General features: G+C 43.5%; 1 protein-coding gene and 1 pseudogene across 1 annotated transcript in view; one reads left to right on the top strand and one right to left on the bottom strand.

Annotated features, from left to right (window-relative positions):
- STAC (SH3 and cysteine rich domain) overlaps window positions 1-17068 on the top strand; it is a 119250-nt gene that overhangs the window by 81288 nt on the left and 20894 nt on the right. The window contains exons 7-8 of the mRNA XM_045857056.1: window positions 8319-8383; window positions 9794-9882. Coding sequence (XP_045713012.1) covers window positions 8319-8383; window positions 9794-9882 — 154 coding nt within the window. The remainder of the gene's footprint in view (window positions 1-8318; window positions 8384-9793; window positions 9883-17068) is intronic.
- LOC123830692 lies at window positions 5173-7192 on the bottom strand (annotated as a pseudogene).

Genomic DNA, 17068 nt, shown 5'->3' with positions numbered 1-17068 from the left:
CACCGACCACGCTGGACATCTCTGGTCCTTGGCCCCTCCTGGCCCTGGAGGCAGGCTGCTGCACTGCACTTGGTGGTCATGTGGCTATGAAGCAGTGACCTAGCCTCTCTCTGCCTCTGCTGACTCGCCTGTAAAACGAGGATAATCGTATCACCAAATCTATAGGATGTTGTGATCTTTAAATGAGATAATGGATGTAAGTGCCATGTATACACTGATCACTGCAGCCCCATTCCCAGGACCAGGCTTCTTTGTTGCCTCCAGACACCTACAGCCTCCTGGATGTGGCCACCCGAATGTGGAACAGGCCTCTTTAAGCTAACACTGGATTCCTGATTACTTCTCCCACCGATCCACCCATACCAGCTCTTCCCGGCTTGCCCTGCTCTGTAAATAGGCACTCCATTCTACTAGTTGAGCAGGCCAAAACTTGTGGCATCAGCCTGGACTCTCCCTTCTTCTCACACCTCACATCTAATCTGTCAACAGATCTCATCTGCCGCTCTTCAAAACCTCGCCCAGCCTGTGCCTTCCACTGGCCTCAGCCATCCTGCTCCAGCTCTGCTGATGCCGTTATTCACCCAGTCCCTTAAGGTCTTTATTGGTCCTGGGGGTTTCTTTACTCAATGAGGGGTCTTCATAGGATTTTATGATGTGAAGGAATCATCATCCCTATAGGAATCATCAATATGAAGCACCGTTGCTGTTAATTAAGTCGTCATAAGGTCATAAAGTGTCAGAGATATCGCTGAGAGCCTCACTACTCCAAGTGTGGCCCATCGACCGCAGCCTGGGCACCACGTGAGAGCCTGCTGGAAATGCAGAATCTCAGGCTGTGCTAGAACAGCTGCAGAATCAGAATTCATATCTGAATCTGTGTCAGGAGTCCTGTGAAAGTTGGAGAAGCAGGATTAGAAGTCATGGAGCCAAACTCCTCCCCTCCGATACTTACACACACAGACATACACACACACCACGTACTGTTAGATAAGGAAACTAAGGCACTGAGTAATACACTCAAAGACTCAAAGTTGATTATTCACCATCTTTTTTACGTCAAGGGACATTTTTACACACTTATTCAAAGAAATCTGTTAAAAGCACCTAGCAAGCAATAAACCTCCAACAAGCTTCGCAGATATATTAGCTATTCCTTTGACCAGCAGTTGCTTTCTTTATAATGCACCCTTGGAAGCAAGAGAGATTAATCATGCAGCAGTTTGTTGCAAAACATTTTCTCTGACTAGATTCAACCCCCTGTCCATGCAGTCTAAGAAACAGCACAGGGAGGACACCCCGCTCTGGGGCCCCGGTTCCCACTCGTCTTCTCAGCATCACGGAGAGGAGGGTGCTGGCTTTTCAGGAAGCAGCACCTGGTTTCCAGGCTCAAACAGTTCTGCACTACCTGTTTCCTTTATGTTCTGACACAGGCACAATGCACCCAGGTATTATCTCTGCCCGCAGGTGGTATGTTGTCCTGGAGGAATAGTTCCAAAGCCACCTTAGAAGAGGGTACAATTCGTGCTCGTGTCTTTACTGTTAAGAGTGCAGTCTCTGCTTTCTCTTCCTAGAGGTTCTTGGGCAGGTCTGAGTGTTTCTGGTGGTTGTTTTCAACACCATTCCTGGATGCATCAGAAATATAGAAGGGGAGAGTCACTAGTCTTCACCTTTCCTCTAACTGCCAGACACTCCACAGGTAGCAAGGTGGTGAGCAAAGGGAGAAGAAAAATCTAGGCTGCCTATTTAGGCTCAAAATGCCAAATAATGATGTTACTGGCTGCCTTCAATAATTGCATTTCAGTCTAATTGTATGTGATCATAACTTTCCTGGAAGAAAAGTAGAGGGAAAAGAACATAAGCAAGACAGATTCCTAGAAATAGTCTTCTAAAAGGACTGGGTTAATCACATTCACTTGAGGATATTACACAGCTCAATAGAATCTTAGGTCGCACTAAAGCCAAGGAATGTTGCCCAGAAAGAAAAGTAGCAAGCACATATTTGTAAAATTTATTCTTGCCTTTAGTATGCACTGGTTCTATATCTTAAATTTTGAGTTGTCACCAAAAAAAAAAAAAAAGAGGAGCAAATATTTTAATGGCTCTCTTGGCAGATGCTCCTGGTTCTGGTCCCCCTCCAGTGGACAATTCCCAAATTACAGATTCAAATATTATGGTTTGTTTTTATAATACACAGTTAGAATCTAGACCATTTGACACAGCATGGACAGACCCAGAGGATAGTATGCTCAGTGAAATAAGTCAGACAGAGAAAGACAAACACCATCTGATTTCACTTATATGAGGAATCCAAAACAAACAAAATGGGAACAAACTCATAGATACAGAGAACAAATTGATGGTTGCCAAGGTGAAAGTATTGAGATGTACAAATTGGCAGTTATAAAGACAGCCACAGGACTATAAAGTACAGCAGAGGGGATATAGCCAATAATATTGTAATAACTATGTACAGTGTCAGATGGGTGCTAGACCTACTGGGTGACCACTTCACAAGTTATGTAAATGTCTAATCGCTGTGTTTTACACCTGAAACTAACATAATATTGCATTTCAACTGTAATTGAAAAGTAATTTTTAAAAGTTTTAGGTTACTATCAGCAAATGTTAAGCAAAAGAAAGATTATATAGCTATATGAATGTGTGGGGGGAAACGGACTTGAAGACCAAACAAAAAAGAACATTACTAGAGAAGAGCATCCTTACATGGCCACGTTCATTTCACCAGAAGATACAAATTCTAAATTCTAAACTTCCATCCACTTAATATGTAGCCTTTAAATAACAGAAACTCAAAGAGAAATCGATAGAACTATTAGGAAAATGGGCATCCCCGTTCACAGTGAGGGATTTTAACACGGCTTTCAGTCACAGGCAAGTTGGACAGACAAAAAGATTCAATGCAAACATAGAAGAACTAAGGACCCATTTGACAATTCTAATGGACTCAAAAAGGACACTCCATCTAACAAATGCACAATTCGCATTCTCTTTAAGACCACTTGGAACAATTATAAAAATTGATCACCTGCTAGGCCACAAGCAAGCTTCATAAATTAATATTATATAGAACACGTCTTTCTGACTATGACAGAAATCAATAGTCAAAGGATAAGGAGGAAAACCCATAATTTGGAAAATTAGAATACACTTTTAAAAAGCTTCTGTGTTAAAAAAAAAGAATTCATAATGAAAATTGGAATATATTTAAGACTAATAGGGAAAACCCTATACATCAAAATTTGTGGAATGCAGCTAAAGTTGTGACTAGAGTATTTAGGTTTAAAACTATTTTATTAAAAAAGTAAGAAATGCTGAAAAGTAATCATCTAAGCATCATATTTAAGAAGTCAGAAAAAATAAATAGAATAAAGGCAGGTCAAGCAGTAGGATGGCGAATAAAGAGCACAAATGATTAAATTGCAAAGACAGGTCATAAACCCTAAGAGTGGGTCTTTAAAAATTAAATTTATAACATTTGGCAATTTTAAGAATAAAATGGAGATCCAAAACGGAAAGCAATAATAAAAAGAATGAATATAACAGAGATCAATACATCTTAAAACTGTCTTTAAAAGGGTAGATACCAAGAAAAATACCAATGACCAAAGTGACTCAAGAAGTAACAGAAATAGAAAACTGGACGTGGCCTCTGATGGTGATAGAAATGGAATCGATACTTTCACTTTTTGTTGCAATGAAAATACAAGGTACAGTCAACTGTGTAAGGAAATGCTTCCAAACGTTTAAGGAATAGACAGTTTCAATCTTACATAAGCTCTTTGTTGAAATACAACAAAAAGTAGCAAGGAGGAAGAACAGTAGCATCATCTAACTTAGTTTATGAGGCTAGTATGATGCTGACCTCAAAACCAAACAAAGACAGTGTGAGAATGGGAAGTCACAGGCCAGTTTCCCCCTTGAACATGGAAACAGAAATCTGAAACAGGATCTTAGTAAACTGAATCCAATAATGTATTCCTAAAAGGCAATGCATAATTACCAAGTCAGACGTTTCAGGGATGCAAGTTTGGGTCAATGTCAGGTAAGCCAATTATGGAACTGGCTGCCCTATCAAGATCAGATAAAAAAGTAATAATAATCATCTCGTTATTATTCCATGTCCACAGTGGTGGACATGGGCCTCATAGGACTACAAAGCAAAAAAGAAAGAACACGGAAAAGGAATAGACTACAGTCCTTTGGGGATGTGGTAAAAACTAAAGATTTATTTTGTGTCTATAACAGAAAATATTGCTAACTGAAATAAATCATACGGAAAAAGATAAGAGCCATATGATTTCACCCATATGTGGGATATAAACAAAAAGCAACAAATGAACAAACTCACAGACACAGACAACAGTACAGTGGTTACTGCGGGGGTGGGGGGGATAAAGACGTTTCAGAGGGTGAAATACACACTGGCGGAAGGAGCGCAGGCTTTGGGTGGTGGGTACACAATGCAATATACAGATGATATATTGTAGAATTGTACATTTGAAACTTATATAATGTTTTTAACCAAGGCTACCTCAATAAATTTAATTTTTTAAGATTTTATTTATTTATTTTTATAGAGGAAAGGGAGGAAGAAAGAGAGAGAGAGAGAGAAACATCAATGTGCAGTTGCTGGGGGCTGTGGCCTGCAACCCAGGCATGTGCCCTGACTGGGAATCGAACCTGCGACACTTTGGTTCACAGCCTGTGCTCAATCCACTGAGCTATGCCAGCCAGGGCCTCAAAAAATTTAATTTTAAAAAGAAAATATGCGTGAATAAGGGACATAGTCTTTGGATACTTGTCATGGATGAAATGAACAATCAAATTATTTTTTATTAAGATTCTGAAAACCCTGTCACCTGCTTTATTTCTGAAGAATGAGAAAGGGAGAAAATATTCACTTGGACTTGAAGGGCAGCTAAACTGGAACGACAGTAGCACATTCTATGCCTCTGAGTTTCTTCTGATCCATAGGGAATGCTTCAACTTCCTTGACTAGAGATTCAAGCCTAACTTCTCCCCTGAGCAAGACCATTGGGATAAAAGAACAAAGAACAACAAACTCAATAGCACCATATGGGGTTTAATGCATAAAATGAGGCCTGGTTTCTCCTTTCAAGTGAAATTCTTACACTAAAATGTGTTTAGAAGTCATAGTTGCTTTTCCTTTTTATGTTCAGAGAACACAGGGTTCAAGCCTTCCCCTTCCCCCAACCAGAGCGCGCGCCTCGCTAACCAGATAAACCATCCAGCCGTCGGCACCACACGGGGCTCTGATGACCAGTGGGGCTGGCCTGGCGCAGCCTGCCCGCAAGGACAGGACGCAGTGACTATGCTTCCAGGGAGAATGGGTACTGAGAATGCCACCGGTTGAAGAGTCAAATGCTGCGCACCCTGCTCACTGCACAGTTTCCGAAACACCACCACAGACGGCAGAGTCTTGGAACACCAGGGTCATCGATGATGCCGCATTTCCACGCTCACATTGATCGTAAACAGAGTGACTGTCATTCCCACATGGGGATGAAGATGAAATTGAGGTGGTGACCTGCAGGAGGTAGCTGTCCTGGTCGGCGCTGGTGTGAACATGTTTGTACTGAACAGGAGGCTGCAGCACCCCAATGCACTTGCTCTTTAATCTAGGGAAGTGGTTTTGAACTTGAGGTCGAAGTTCCACATTGGTTCCTGTCTGTTCCCAACAATCTGTTCTGGAATTCTTTAATGAGCTGGGCGTACTCTGGAATGGCTGGCTTTTTGGAGACTGGAGCAGCAAAGGGCTCTAAGACACAGGATCACGCATACCTAGAGGCAGTGCAGCTTTTCCAGGGACTCTGATCGCAGGCACAAAGGCAGAGAGGCATCCAGCGTGTAGTGCCTTCCGTACAACCTGGTCCAAAAGGCAGCAGTGCAAGTGGCAGTCCAGCCACTCTTACAAATCAGGGAGGAGTTCCCAATGTCCTCAGGACGGATTGTAGGAGGTCTGCAGCAGCCAAATATCCATGGGGTACGCTCCTCCTCCAGCCCCGTGCAGGTCTCTGTGCCTCCTGGTTTTCCTTTTTCTGGGGATGGTTCTGGAGATGGTTCTCTCCCGCCTGGGCACCCATCTCATCACTGCTGTCGAGGACAGCACAGGGCTCCCACAGCCCCAGAAAGACCTCCCACTGCAGGAACCGAAGAGCCTTCCAAGCCACAAAGAGATTTTACTTCTTGATGAATGGCGCTGGTGACAGCTTTCTTGACGCAGCCAGACCTCACAACAGCCAGGTCTGACTTAGCATAGTCCGCCACAGTCACTCGTCCAGAGCAGACGTCGTGGGCTCGGAACTGGAGTCACTTCCCTTGCTTGAGCGTGGTGGCAGTGTCAGGGTGAGGCTGGCCTAGAGTGCCAGGACCCCGGACCACGTCTCGGGCCCCAGAGCCAACTCCGGGAGCCACAGGCCAGCTCCGGCGGCCCCATGGTCATCACGCTCCTCAAATTATTTTTAATAAAATAAGTGTAAAGAACCAAATATAAAAAGTGTATGACATATGTCTTGGTAAAAGAGTTACCTTTCTTAATACTTTTCCCTCAAATCAAAGTCTTAGACTTGACTCTGGAGGAAACGCGCTTTCAAAAGCATTTTGGCACTGTTCAGTTCTGCTTGCAACCGCATAGTTGAAAACACATTTGGGGTCGCTTCAAATGATGTTTCATGTAGTGCACCAAAATGATACCAGATGTTTCAAGGATATTCAATATAAAGCTAAAACGAGGTGAAATGACCAAACTGTAAACGCAGTCCAAGCCACTCATTGCGTTTGCACCTTACGCAGGTCCCGTTTGAGTGCCCATCAGCAGTTTTCTAGGAAGGTTCTCTTTGCGGGTTTTCCTTCAAACACTTAATATTCTTTCAGAAGTATCCAGTTTTCTGCTGGTGGAATCAAGTGTTTCCACCGGGATTTTAGGTAATCACATTATACCAGCGAAAAGTATTCCTGCTTCTACTGATTTTAAACAAAGTTGAGTGGTCAAATATCGAGGCAGATGAGGGCCATAGGATTGGACCTTCGTTTTCCACTCACCTACAAACCCAAGCTTCTCCAGTGACAGCCTATGGGCCTCCTGGGGGTAATGGGATTGCGTCCACAGACCCTGGAAGTGCAAACTAGAGGACAGCTGTTTACCACGCATGCGCACATTTACAGGGGCCCTTGTTCTGAAGCGTGTTTTCTACCTACAGTCATTGAGCCCATTGTAAGGACAGTGGAGGCTGTCAATGCACTGACTGAAACGGGTGATAGAGCTTCTTGTGGTGGATAGAGCTTTCTCTTCCTCTGCTGAGGTTTCCTCGATAACCAGAAGGGTAACCAAAGGGCAGAATAAAGCAGCCAAGTGTGATTTTTAAATGTCGAGTCATCTAAATGGTAGGTCCATTTAGACACTGTAACTGTATTATATAAGCTTGGAAACATTTGCCACATTTGTGTTTAAAGAGGAGACACACAGTGGGAATAAGGCCATGACTTTGGTCACCAGGGTGCACTTGGCTGGTAGAACAGGCCAAGGCAGAGCCTTCATACCCATCAGAGACCCCCCATAGCTGTGTAATGGACAGGAAGCCTCCTGCCCATTTTGAGGAGACTTGCTTGTTATCAAAGGCCACAAAGTGGCTGCTTAAATGCAAAAGCGAGAAAAATGTACAACCCAAAAACAAACTAAATGAGAAACCATGATTTTATTTTTTAATCCAAATAATCGCCTCAATGCATTGACAATAGGAGATCAAGGAACTATTATGAAATTTAAAGCTAAAGCTTTATTCTGCAACATAGAATACAGACATCATTAAGAAACTAGAATCAAGATACTGATATAGATAAGAGAATCGAGTATTTAGAAAGGTTAATTTAAATATCATCGAATAGGGCCCTACATCACCCTCCACCCCACAACAAATGATTTGATACATTTTACAAAGATGAATGGCACGCTCTCTGTTCATGAGAATAGCTGTGTCAAATGAGGCCAAGTTGTAACCACACAACCGCCAGGCAATCAAGAGGACGTGTGCCAGCCGGAGGCGTGTACAGGGTGTGAGTGTGCAGAGAAGGCAGTGACGCACGTTGCATGGGGAGTCAGGGAAGCGTCCCATGGACGACGGCATAAAAGCTGGGTCACTAAAGAGCAAGGAAACGGCAGTGGATCACAGTGAAGTGCCATCTACGGTACAGGGAATAATAAAGCCGCAATTTTCAAGCATGTTTCCAAAGCATGGTGACTGGATTCATAACGCTCCTGCTTTCTCTGCCCCCTTCAGTGTTTACGTATCCAGAAAATGGCACTGACGATGTCCAAGACCAAGCAAAGGACATAAACCACCAGGTATGTATGGATGTCACGGAAGGCAGTTTTCGTCTCCATGTGTATGTTCCATGCAAGTAGATCTATTCTCCATAGTGTGGAAATTATATAGTGGCATAATATATTGGTGATATATTATAGTACATAAGTATACATTCTTACTTTTATGTTCATTTCTATATAATTAGAATAGAGTCCATAGGACAGAATAAATTGATAGAATCAAGAGAATAAAATAAAACATACTTAAGCTTTGGATAGCAGAGTAAATCAAATAAAAAGGATACAGTTGTGTATCCTTTTTATACAGCTGTGTATAGTTGTGTACAGTTGTGTACAATTGTGTATACAGTTGCATATAGTTGTGTATCCTCCTATAGTTCTTTTCGTTTTATATACAGCACATATTCATTATAGTGTTATACATTTAAATATAACATATATATTATTACATATTATATAATATATGCATGCATGTAGTGTTGTGCATGCTGCATACATGCATAAGAGATTATATCTTATACATACTACATGCATGTAGCAGTATATATAATATACTATTATAATACATGTGTGTTATTATTATAATACACGTGTATTATTATCTATTATATAATTTTTAATTTATTATATATTTTAAAGTGTAAACATTATATATAGCATTTACATTTAATTGGTTAATAATAGTAACTAATATTTATATAACACTTATAGTTCTCTTTATAGTCTACAAATTGGGGATAACAATAAAATCTCCCTCCCGGGACTGCTGTGAGGTCCCAGTATGCTAATAAATGAAACACACTGCCTGCCACACAATCAGCTATCAAAATAGTAGTTTTTGTTATCATTATTGCAAGGTTTCATAGCTGGTAAATGGTGATTCCATGACATAAACCAAATTTGTCTGATGTCAAAATCTGTGCTTTTTTCAACTGATAAATAGTCCATTTTATGGATCACTTCGTAAATTATATAAATGTCTAACCACTGTGCTGCACACCTGAAACTAACATATCATTGAATGTCAACTGTAATTGAAAAATAAAATTTTTTTTAAAAAGTCCATCCGAGGAACTGTTTATTCCTAGTCACATGCCCCTCTTTCTATAGGGAGGGTATTCTTGTTCCTGGGACCAAGCCTTATCACCTTTCATGAATGACTAGGTACAAAATATTATTTGAAGGAAATTGTAGTATTTCTGACAAAGCCCTCCACATAACTGTTTTCAAATGGTGTGTAATAAAATCGATCTCAGCTAAGAAATTAAAAATAAAAAATAAACCAATGGTTGAAACAGTCTTCAGTTATGGTTAGATATTTTAAACTTAAGCACCACGTCCTTAATTACATTTCATTAACTTCACCGTTTTTTTTCTTCTCTCCATTTCTTCTTCCTTCTCTAATTCTTCTCTTATTTTCCCTTTCAGGGACCTCTTTCCAAAGACCCATTACAGATGAACACCTATGTTGCCTTGTACAAATTTGTACCACAGGAGAATGAAGATTTGGAAATGAGGTAAAAACATGTTTTAAAGGGGGAAAAAAAGCAAGAGTGAAAAAGAAAAAAATAATAATTCTATGTGAAAAAACAACCATTCAGATTGTGCCACCTCCGGGAAATTTAGAGCAATTCTCAAACTTTAGTGTGCACGCCACAAGCTGACTGGCTGGTCCCCACGCGGGTGGCCGGGCCACTCCCTGCAGTCTCTGACTATGAGGGTCTGGGGCTGGGCCTGAGAAGCTGTGTTTCTAACCGGTCCGCAGGCAGTGCCCATGCTGCTGACGCGGGACCGCCCTTCCAGAAGCTCGGTTTCAGCACGTTGGCAACAGAGCGGCTGATGGGAGCTTTCATGAACGCTGACCTTCGGATGCCCTTGGTGTCCTGCGGGGGCTAGTAGGGAATCGCAAAAAAAAATGTATTTAACCCCCAAATTAACACTGATTGAAGAATTAAGCTAAAACAACCTGTTTTTCCTGCTGGCGTCCAGCATCTTCCCCTGCCTTTCATCCTGCGATAGGCTCTTGTTTCAGGATACATCCCACTTATGGTGACAGACCCACGGGGACAGTGAGGTGAGGTTTGGGGACCCTTGGGAAATCTGAACCTTTCTCCTGACCTGTGTGGGGTCCTTGTGTTTCAGGGGTAGCTAAGCTGGAGTCAATCCTGTGTTCATGTCCTCCTTATGGTGTGACCTTAAGCAACTTATAAACCTCTCATTGCTCTGGCTTCCTCCTGTATAAAAGAATAAGAAGGACCTCTTCCCCGAAGGTATTTGTGAGGATGAAATATGGAATGTTTGTAAAGCGTATAGCCCAGTGCCTAGTCACCGCAAACACTCAGTAACTGGTAGTTACGACAATTTTTATAATGAGGCTTGTTCACTGGCCTGTCTCTAAGAAAAGGTTGTACTCCCCCTCCTCCATCCCTGACACTAAAATGTAAGTCGTTGGGGGAGAAGGCGCTGGTGTTTCCCAGGCCTGGAGCAGGATAAAAGGGCTGCTTCTCTAGTCGAATGGGCCCTTGGAGATTGGTTCTTTCCAAGTCTGAAAGAGTGGACAGAGAAATTAACACTGAACACTACTGGAATGTCCGAGCATCAGTGCAATGGCCTCCATTTTGGGGTGGACCTCTCCTGTGTGAATGCCACACAGCCCAAGTTAGGGCCACCAGTCACCCCCTCCGATGGCTCCCAGAGGGGCCTGTCTCCCCACATGAGGGCCGTGCGGGCTTCTCCACCTCCTGGGACTTGTGCCATTTCCCAGGCAGAGGGCCTCTGGCACTTGCCTGAACACCGTTTCCCACCTCAGTGACATCTGCCTCTTTTTTTCCACTTTCCCCAAAGCCCCTTAAAAGGGGCGAGCTGCCCAAAAGACTCCGGTTGCACCTGCTTGCTGGCTCCATGTGCCATTGGGTCAACCTCCGCCAGCCCTCAGAGCAGGGCATTCAGCGCAGCTCCACAGCAGATGTGTGTATCCGCTGAGTCTGCGGACTCCTCCCGGCTCACAGCCCAGGTCAGCCTCGTTTCAGTATCCCTGTGGTCTGCTTCCCAGCCATTCTTGGGCCTTTGCAGAGCAGAGCGCAGGGCCTGGATCCCTGCTCCTCAGATTGCTGCAGACCTTTAGGCTGTCGTACATCTGCGTTTTCTCCGTCACTGAGTAAGAGGGGCCAGGCTGAAGTCCCTGGCTGGCGGTGTCAACACTGCCCGAACAGTCTGGCATTGGTGCAGGAGAAGGGATGGCATTTGTCAAGGGAAGCCCTGTTCTGTCAGGGATAGACCAAGCCCTGAAGGTTAGACGTTTCATCACTGGGCTGGTGCCTGCCCTTCAGTCCCCAGTCCACAGTGACCTTTTTGCTGATGAAGACAAGGATGACACCTCTTTACTTTTCAATAAGCACAGTGTATTTTGTTCTTCTTGAGATTGTCACTGGGGTACCTAAAATTTAAAATTTACCAACTTCCTATTGTGTGGGTTCTACCATTTTATATTGGAAAATTATCTGAAATTATCAGATTAAAAAAATCCCTGATAAATATAGAATGTTACTGAGGAATTATGTCCAGCTGCCTGGTGGTGGTCGTAACGTTTGGTGCTCATTTTGGTCGGCCGCAGGCCATTAGAACTCAAATGGTCTGCTCACAAATCCGCCGTTTACAGTCTGCTTCGAGGCATACAGTTCGTTCCCCGGAGTGAAATGTCTGCATTACACAGGCTGCAAGATTGGAGCGATACATCATACTTACATTTTTTTTTCTTTTGCCCAGAGATTCTAGGTTCGCATTTTAAAAGCCAGCTGCTTGATTTAGAATGTGTAAGGCAATGCTTGGGGAGTTGGTATAATTCCGTGAATGAACTGGGGCTTAGTGAATTATCGTTTGCTCCTTAAACCATAAAGTACGGGGGGGAGATCCCTTTTAACAAAAGACCCCTCTTATCCACCTGCGTTCTGACAGAGAGGAGCATGCTGGGTATTATCCTCAGGCAAGAGAACAAAAGAGGTGAGAGTCTGGGGAATGTTAGGAGTGTGAGCTCAGAGGCAAAGAAGGCCCAACTGGCAAAGCCCACGCTCATAGATCAGAGCAGATGAATCTTCACTTCAGCGGACATTTATTATATATGTGCACAAGAATAAGGAATCTTTGTCTGCCAACATCCAACAAATAGTCCAGATCTCCCTGCTGACTCCAGTGGCACATCTAGGCCCGTCTCTCCTGGGAATGGGCAGCACAGAGCAGCTCCCTCCCTCCCTCCTCCCTCCCTCCCACACACCTGCGCCTTAGGGAGCACGGTGTCACCATCGCCCCGACTTCGAGCCTGCCACCAGAGACGTCCCTTTACCTCGTGCCCAAAATGTATTTAATATTCAGGTTCTACTGGCTCTCTTTGCCTAAAGTGTTCTATCTCCATCCCCACCTTCACCTCTCTCCTGGATTGGTGGAGCAGGCCCTACCTGGTCTCTGCGTTTCTAGGCCTGCCTCCCACTCCTACCTCCCCATCCATCTTGGGAAGCGAGTACCCAAAGGGGACAGTGCTGTGTTTTGGATGGAGGTTGTCTAAATTTGGAGTCAGAGAGAACAGGTTCGAATCCCAGCTGCTCTTACAATAGATCATATTACCTAGCTTTCTGGACCTCTGTTTTCTCATCTTGAAAATGGGGACACAAAGCTGCCCTTAGAGGATGGCTGTGATTGGATAAGACGACAATATCTGGTACAGAGGGGGAGCTTAGTAATGTTCGCTCCAGTCAGTTCTATTCATACTCCAAAAGTAGGTGCTTCTTTTCAGACTTAAGACATGAGAGAAGGAGAATGAGTATCGCAACATGGATCTCCTGGATGTTTAAGTATGAAACGTGTGGGCATGTGCTTGACTCGGGTTAAGTCCCCGTGAAGCCACTCACTAGCTGTGTGACCCCAGATGCCTGCCTCAGGTCTGCTCACGACACCTGTATCTTTGCTTAAAACTCTCCAGTGTCCTCCTACTTCCCTTATGTAAAAAACAGAATATTTAAAGGGACATCCAGGACCTGTGCAGTCTCACCCCTGGTGACATCTCTGCTTTGTGTCCCCCTCACCTCTCTGCTCCATCCACAATGGCCTTTTCCCTTCCCTAGAAGGTCCGTGCAACCACCTGCCAAGGGATTCATCTTCCTGCCATCTGCTCCTCCCCCCTTCCCTTTCCCCCCTCCCATCCACCCACCACCACCATCACACCACACACACATGCACACACACACATATATGCACACACACATACATACTATTCCAGCTGACAATCATGCACCCACGAGATCTCAGTTCAGATAGTGCTTTTTTGGTGCAACTTTTCCTGATACCCCCCACCTGGGTGAGTTCCCTCTTTCATATATTTTCATGACGCCATACTTCTTCCCTCTAAAACACTTATCTCGACTTGGATTTAAATGTCTCCAGTACTATTTGGTTAACCTCTATTGCCCTTGTAAACGCAATGAGAACAAATCTGTAATTGCGGTCTTTTCTATCCCTGTAGCATAGTACAGTCCTTGAAATATAGTAGATGCTTAGTAAATATTTGATGAGCAAATGAATGAGTACTGTGGAAATTAAATGAGCTGATGTTGTACCTGGCATCTATAATTAGTGGGCACATCAAGTACATGGTAATATAATGGAAAATATGAAGGAGGAAGCAAACCAAGCTCAGAGGGGCTATCCAGAACCTGTTTCTTAGAGGAAATTGGCCTTGACCCCATGATGATTACTACTTGTCAAGGAGAAACTATAGAAAGCAAAACCAAAAGGAGCCCATGGTCATATTCACAAGGAGCAAAGGACTAAAGACGATTTGGAAGAAGCCCTTTACTGAGCACTCACAGAGAAGAGAAGCCAGGTGCTGTCCCCTTATTCTCAGGGCAGTGAGGGCTCCTCTTAGAAATGTTGTGGTCCCATCACTAGTCACTAAATGCTGTCTAAAGACAGGCTGCACACAATCTGCTTTGCTACAGTTTCAGTGCAGCATAAACTTCCTAAATTCATCTACCATTATCTTCCCAAATACCCGGAGCTCACATACCCTGATGATGCTCTACCTTCCCACCATCATGGGCAGAGAGAGTCAGAGAGGGCAGCAAAGAGCAATACCTGGGAGTCACATAGACCTCACCCACCATCCAGCTCTGACCCTCACTAGCTGCATCCGTTTGAGCACACTGATCTCTGTGAGCCTCAATTCTCCCCTTCTGGATACTCCACCACTGGATACTTAACAACCTACTGAAAATAAAAGCTAGGATTTCATTCCAAATACAAAGCAAGGTGCATAACATATTTTAGATACCTACTGTTCATAATTTGCATCTTTCCACAATATGTTTTATTTCCTAGTCTTCTAAACAAGCTCATTAACACAACCCTAAGGATATAGAGAACCAAAAAAAAACCTGGCCCACAGTCAATGACTGTCTCTGGCCATTGAGCACATCCGATGAGACTTTGTCTAATTGGTCCAGCGACAAGGAGACTGTGACATCCTACCCCTCGTATTCTGAGTAGGTTTCCTAGTTGCTGAAATGACATGCCTCATGCGTGGCATTTCGCCGCTGACATGAGAGATGTGATGCCCTCACGTGTGAGATCTCTAGTTCACTGCTGATGATCTGTGGTCTCAGAATATTATGGAGCCACCCGGGCTCCTCTGAGTGGAATGAGCTCGTACAGATAACCTTCCATAATGAAGGGTCTTAACAATTTCCACCAACAACCCTTATTATCAAGTTTTTTTAAAGAGCTCAGAAAATTACACTTTATGGGCTGCCAGCTTAATTCATGAGCAAAATTCTTTAAACTGCTACTTGGAATACAAACTGGAGAATCGCATTATAATCAGTATTGATGTACTGTCTCCTGCAGTCCCATCAGCCATGCGTCAAATCACCCACTTGGCTAAGTGGGTGAGCGTGTGTGTGTGATATACTTACATATGCATAACGTGTACACACATTCCCACACACACATAGTCATATCTGCACAAACACAGTCACGCATGTTCATGCGCACACATTCACACACCCTTGCAAACTCAAGTATACATTCATTCGCACACACTCATATACACGTATCATTAGCATCAGCTTAATACTACAAGCCTAGACTTTATTTTTTTATTTTTTAAGTATGTCTTATTGATTATGCTATTACAGTTGTCCCATTTTTCCCTCCCCTTTACCCTCCTCTGCCCTGCACCACCCTTCCCACCAGCATTACCTCCCCTTAGTTTGTATGTCCATGGGTTGTACATATAAATTCTTTGGCTTCTCCATTTCCTATACTATTGCTAACCTCCCCCTGTCTATTTTGTATCCACCAATTATGCTTCTTATTCCCTGTACTTTCCCCAACATTTTCCTCCATCTCCCTCCCTATTGATAACCCTCCCTGTGATGTCCATTTCTGTGATTCCGTTCCTATTCTACTTGTTTGCTTAGTTTGTTTTTGTTTTTTAGGCTCAGTTGCTGATAGTTAGCTTTCCAAAGAAAGTAAATCCGGCCCTCCATATGTACAATGGAAGCAGCCCCGTTATCCTCACTGCTTTTGGATTCGGAGGTCTGCCAACAGAGTCTTAGAGCCGTCGCTTATTATTCACACCAACACATCTTTTCAGATTCAACAAGAATTACTATTTTGGCTTTGCCAAGTTGATATTATCACATAAGTAACCGGCAGATGTAAATAACTCCGAGTAAACACAAACCCTTAAACATCTTAAGAACTCTGAAATAAAAGATCCAGAATAAATAAAAGACTTAACGGCTCAAATGCACCATATCATGCCTATTCCAAAGATTCCATTTTGGCTTCCCACATCTAACTCATTTTCATTTTTATTAGTTCTCCCAAGAAAGATTTATATGATAATGGCCGTGTTTCATAAAGGGGGGGAGGAATGTTTATGAACCAAGAGAGTGAAAGCAGGAACTGCTTTGTCAATATTATTAAATTCTAGGAAAGACACAAATTCATTGCCACTTCTGTGTGTGTCACCTAAATTTGGGGGGCTTCGAAGAAATACCTATCCTATTTTGTAACTCCGAATGAGGATTTCAATTCTTGAATCACAAGACTCTTCCCTAGAAACAGGGAGCCTCAGTTTTTTCCCTGGGTGAGTCTGAATGAAACCAGGCAACTCTTTGCCTCATTAGCTAATGTTTGTTAAGAACCTCTCATTTCATTCCAATCTCTTTCAAAGCACCATTTGATTGAGTTAAAACTGATTGATTTTAACTCTTGCGTGGCTGTTCCCAGGATTTGTTTCATCTGTCCATCACGTAGTGAGTGTACACCCACTCCCTAACCATTCACAGGCCCCGTCCTCAAAAAGCTCACGTGGACATAGGGCTGGGGGTGTGGAGGTGGGGGGGTCAGAAGCAAAGACAAGACAGTACACTTCAGTGTGAGGTCTCAGGGGTGGGGAGGCAGTCCCGGATGCTGCCACAGCACCTCAAGGGGGCAGCATCCCAGCAGCCTTGGCAATTCAAGGAAGGCTTTGCAAGGATGGGGGGCATTATAGCCACACCAGGTTTTCAGGAAAGGGGACATGGGACCTGGGCAGCCTGTTAGTGAGCAGCAAGGGAAGGATGAGAGAAAAACTGGTCAAATAGCAGAACAAGAGGATTACATTAAGAGGTCCCAAATGGGAGGGGTGGGTGGGAAAAGCAAATGCCG

The sequence above is a fragment of the Phyllostomus hastatus genome, unplaced genomic scaffold, assembly GCF_019186645.2.
Source record: "Phyllostomus hastatus isolate PE091 unplaced genomic scaffold, TTU_PhHast_1.1 phas_scaffold_129, whole genome shotgun sequence".
NCBI classification, from domain to species: Eukaryota; Metazoa; Chordata; class Mammalia; order Chiroptera; family Phyllostomidae; genus Phyllostomus; species Phyllostomus hastatus.
The sequence above is the reverse complement of the archived record's forward strand: the minus strand, read 5'-3'. Positions and strand labels throughout refer to the sequence as shown.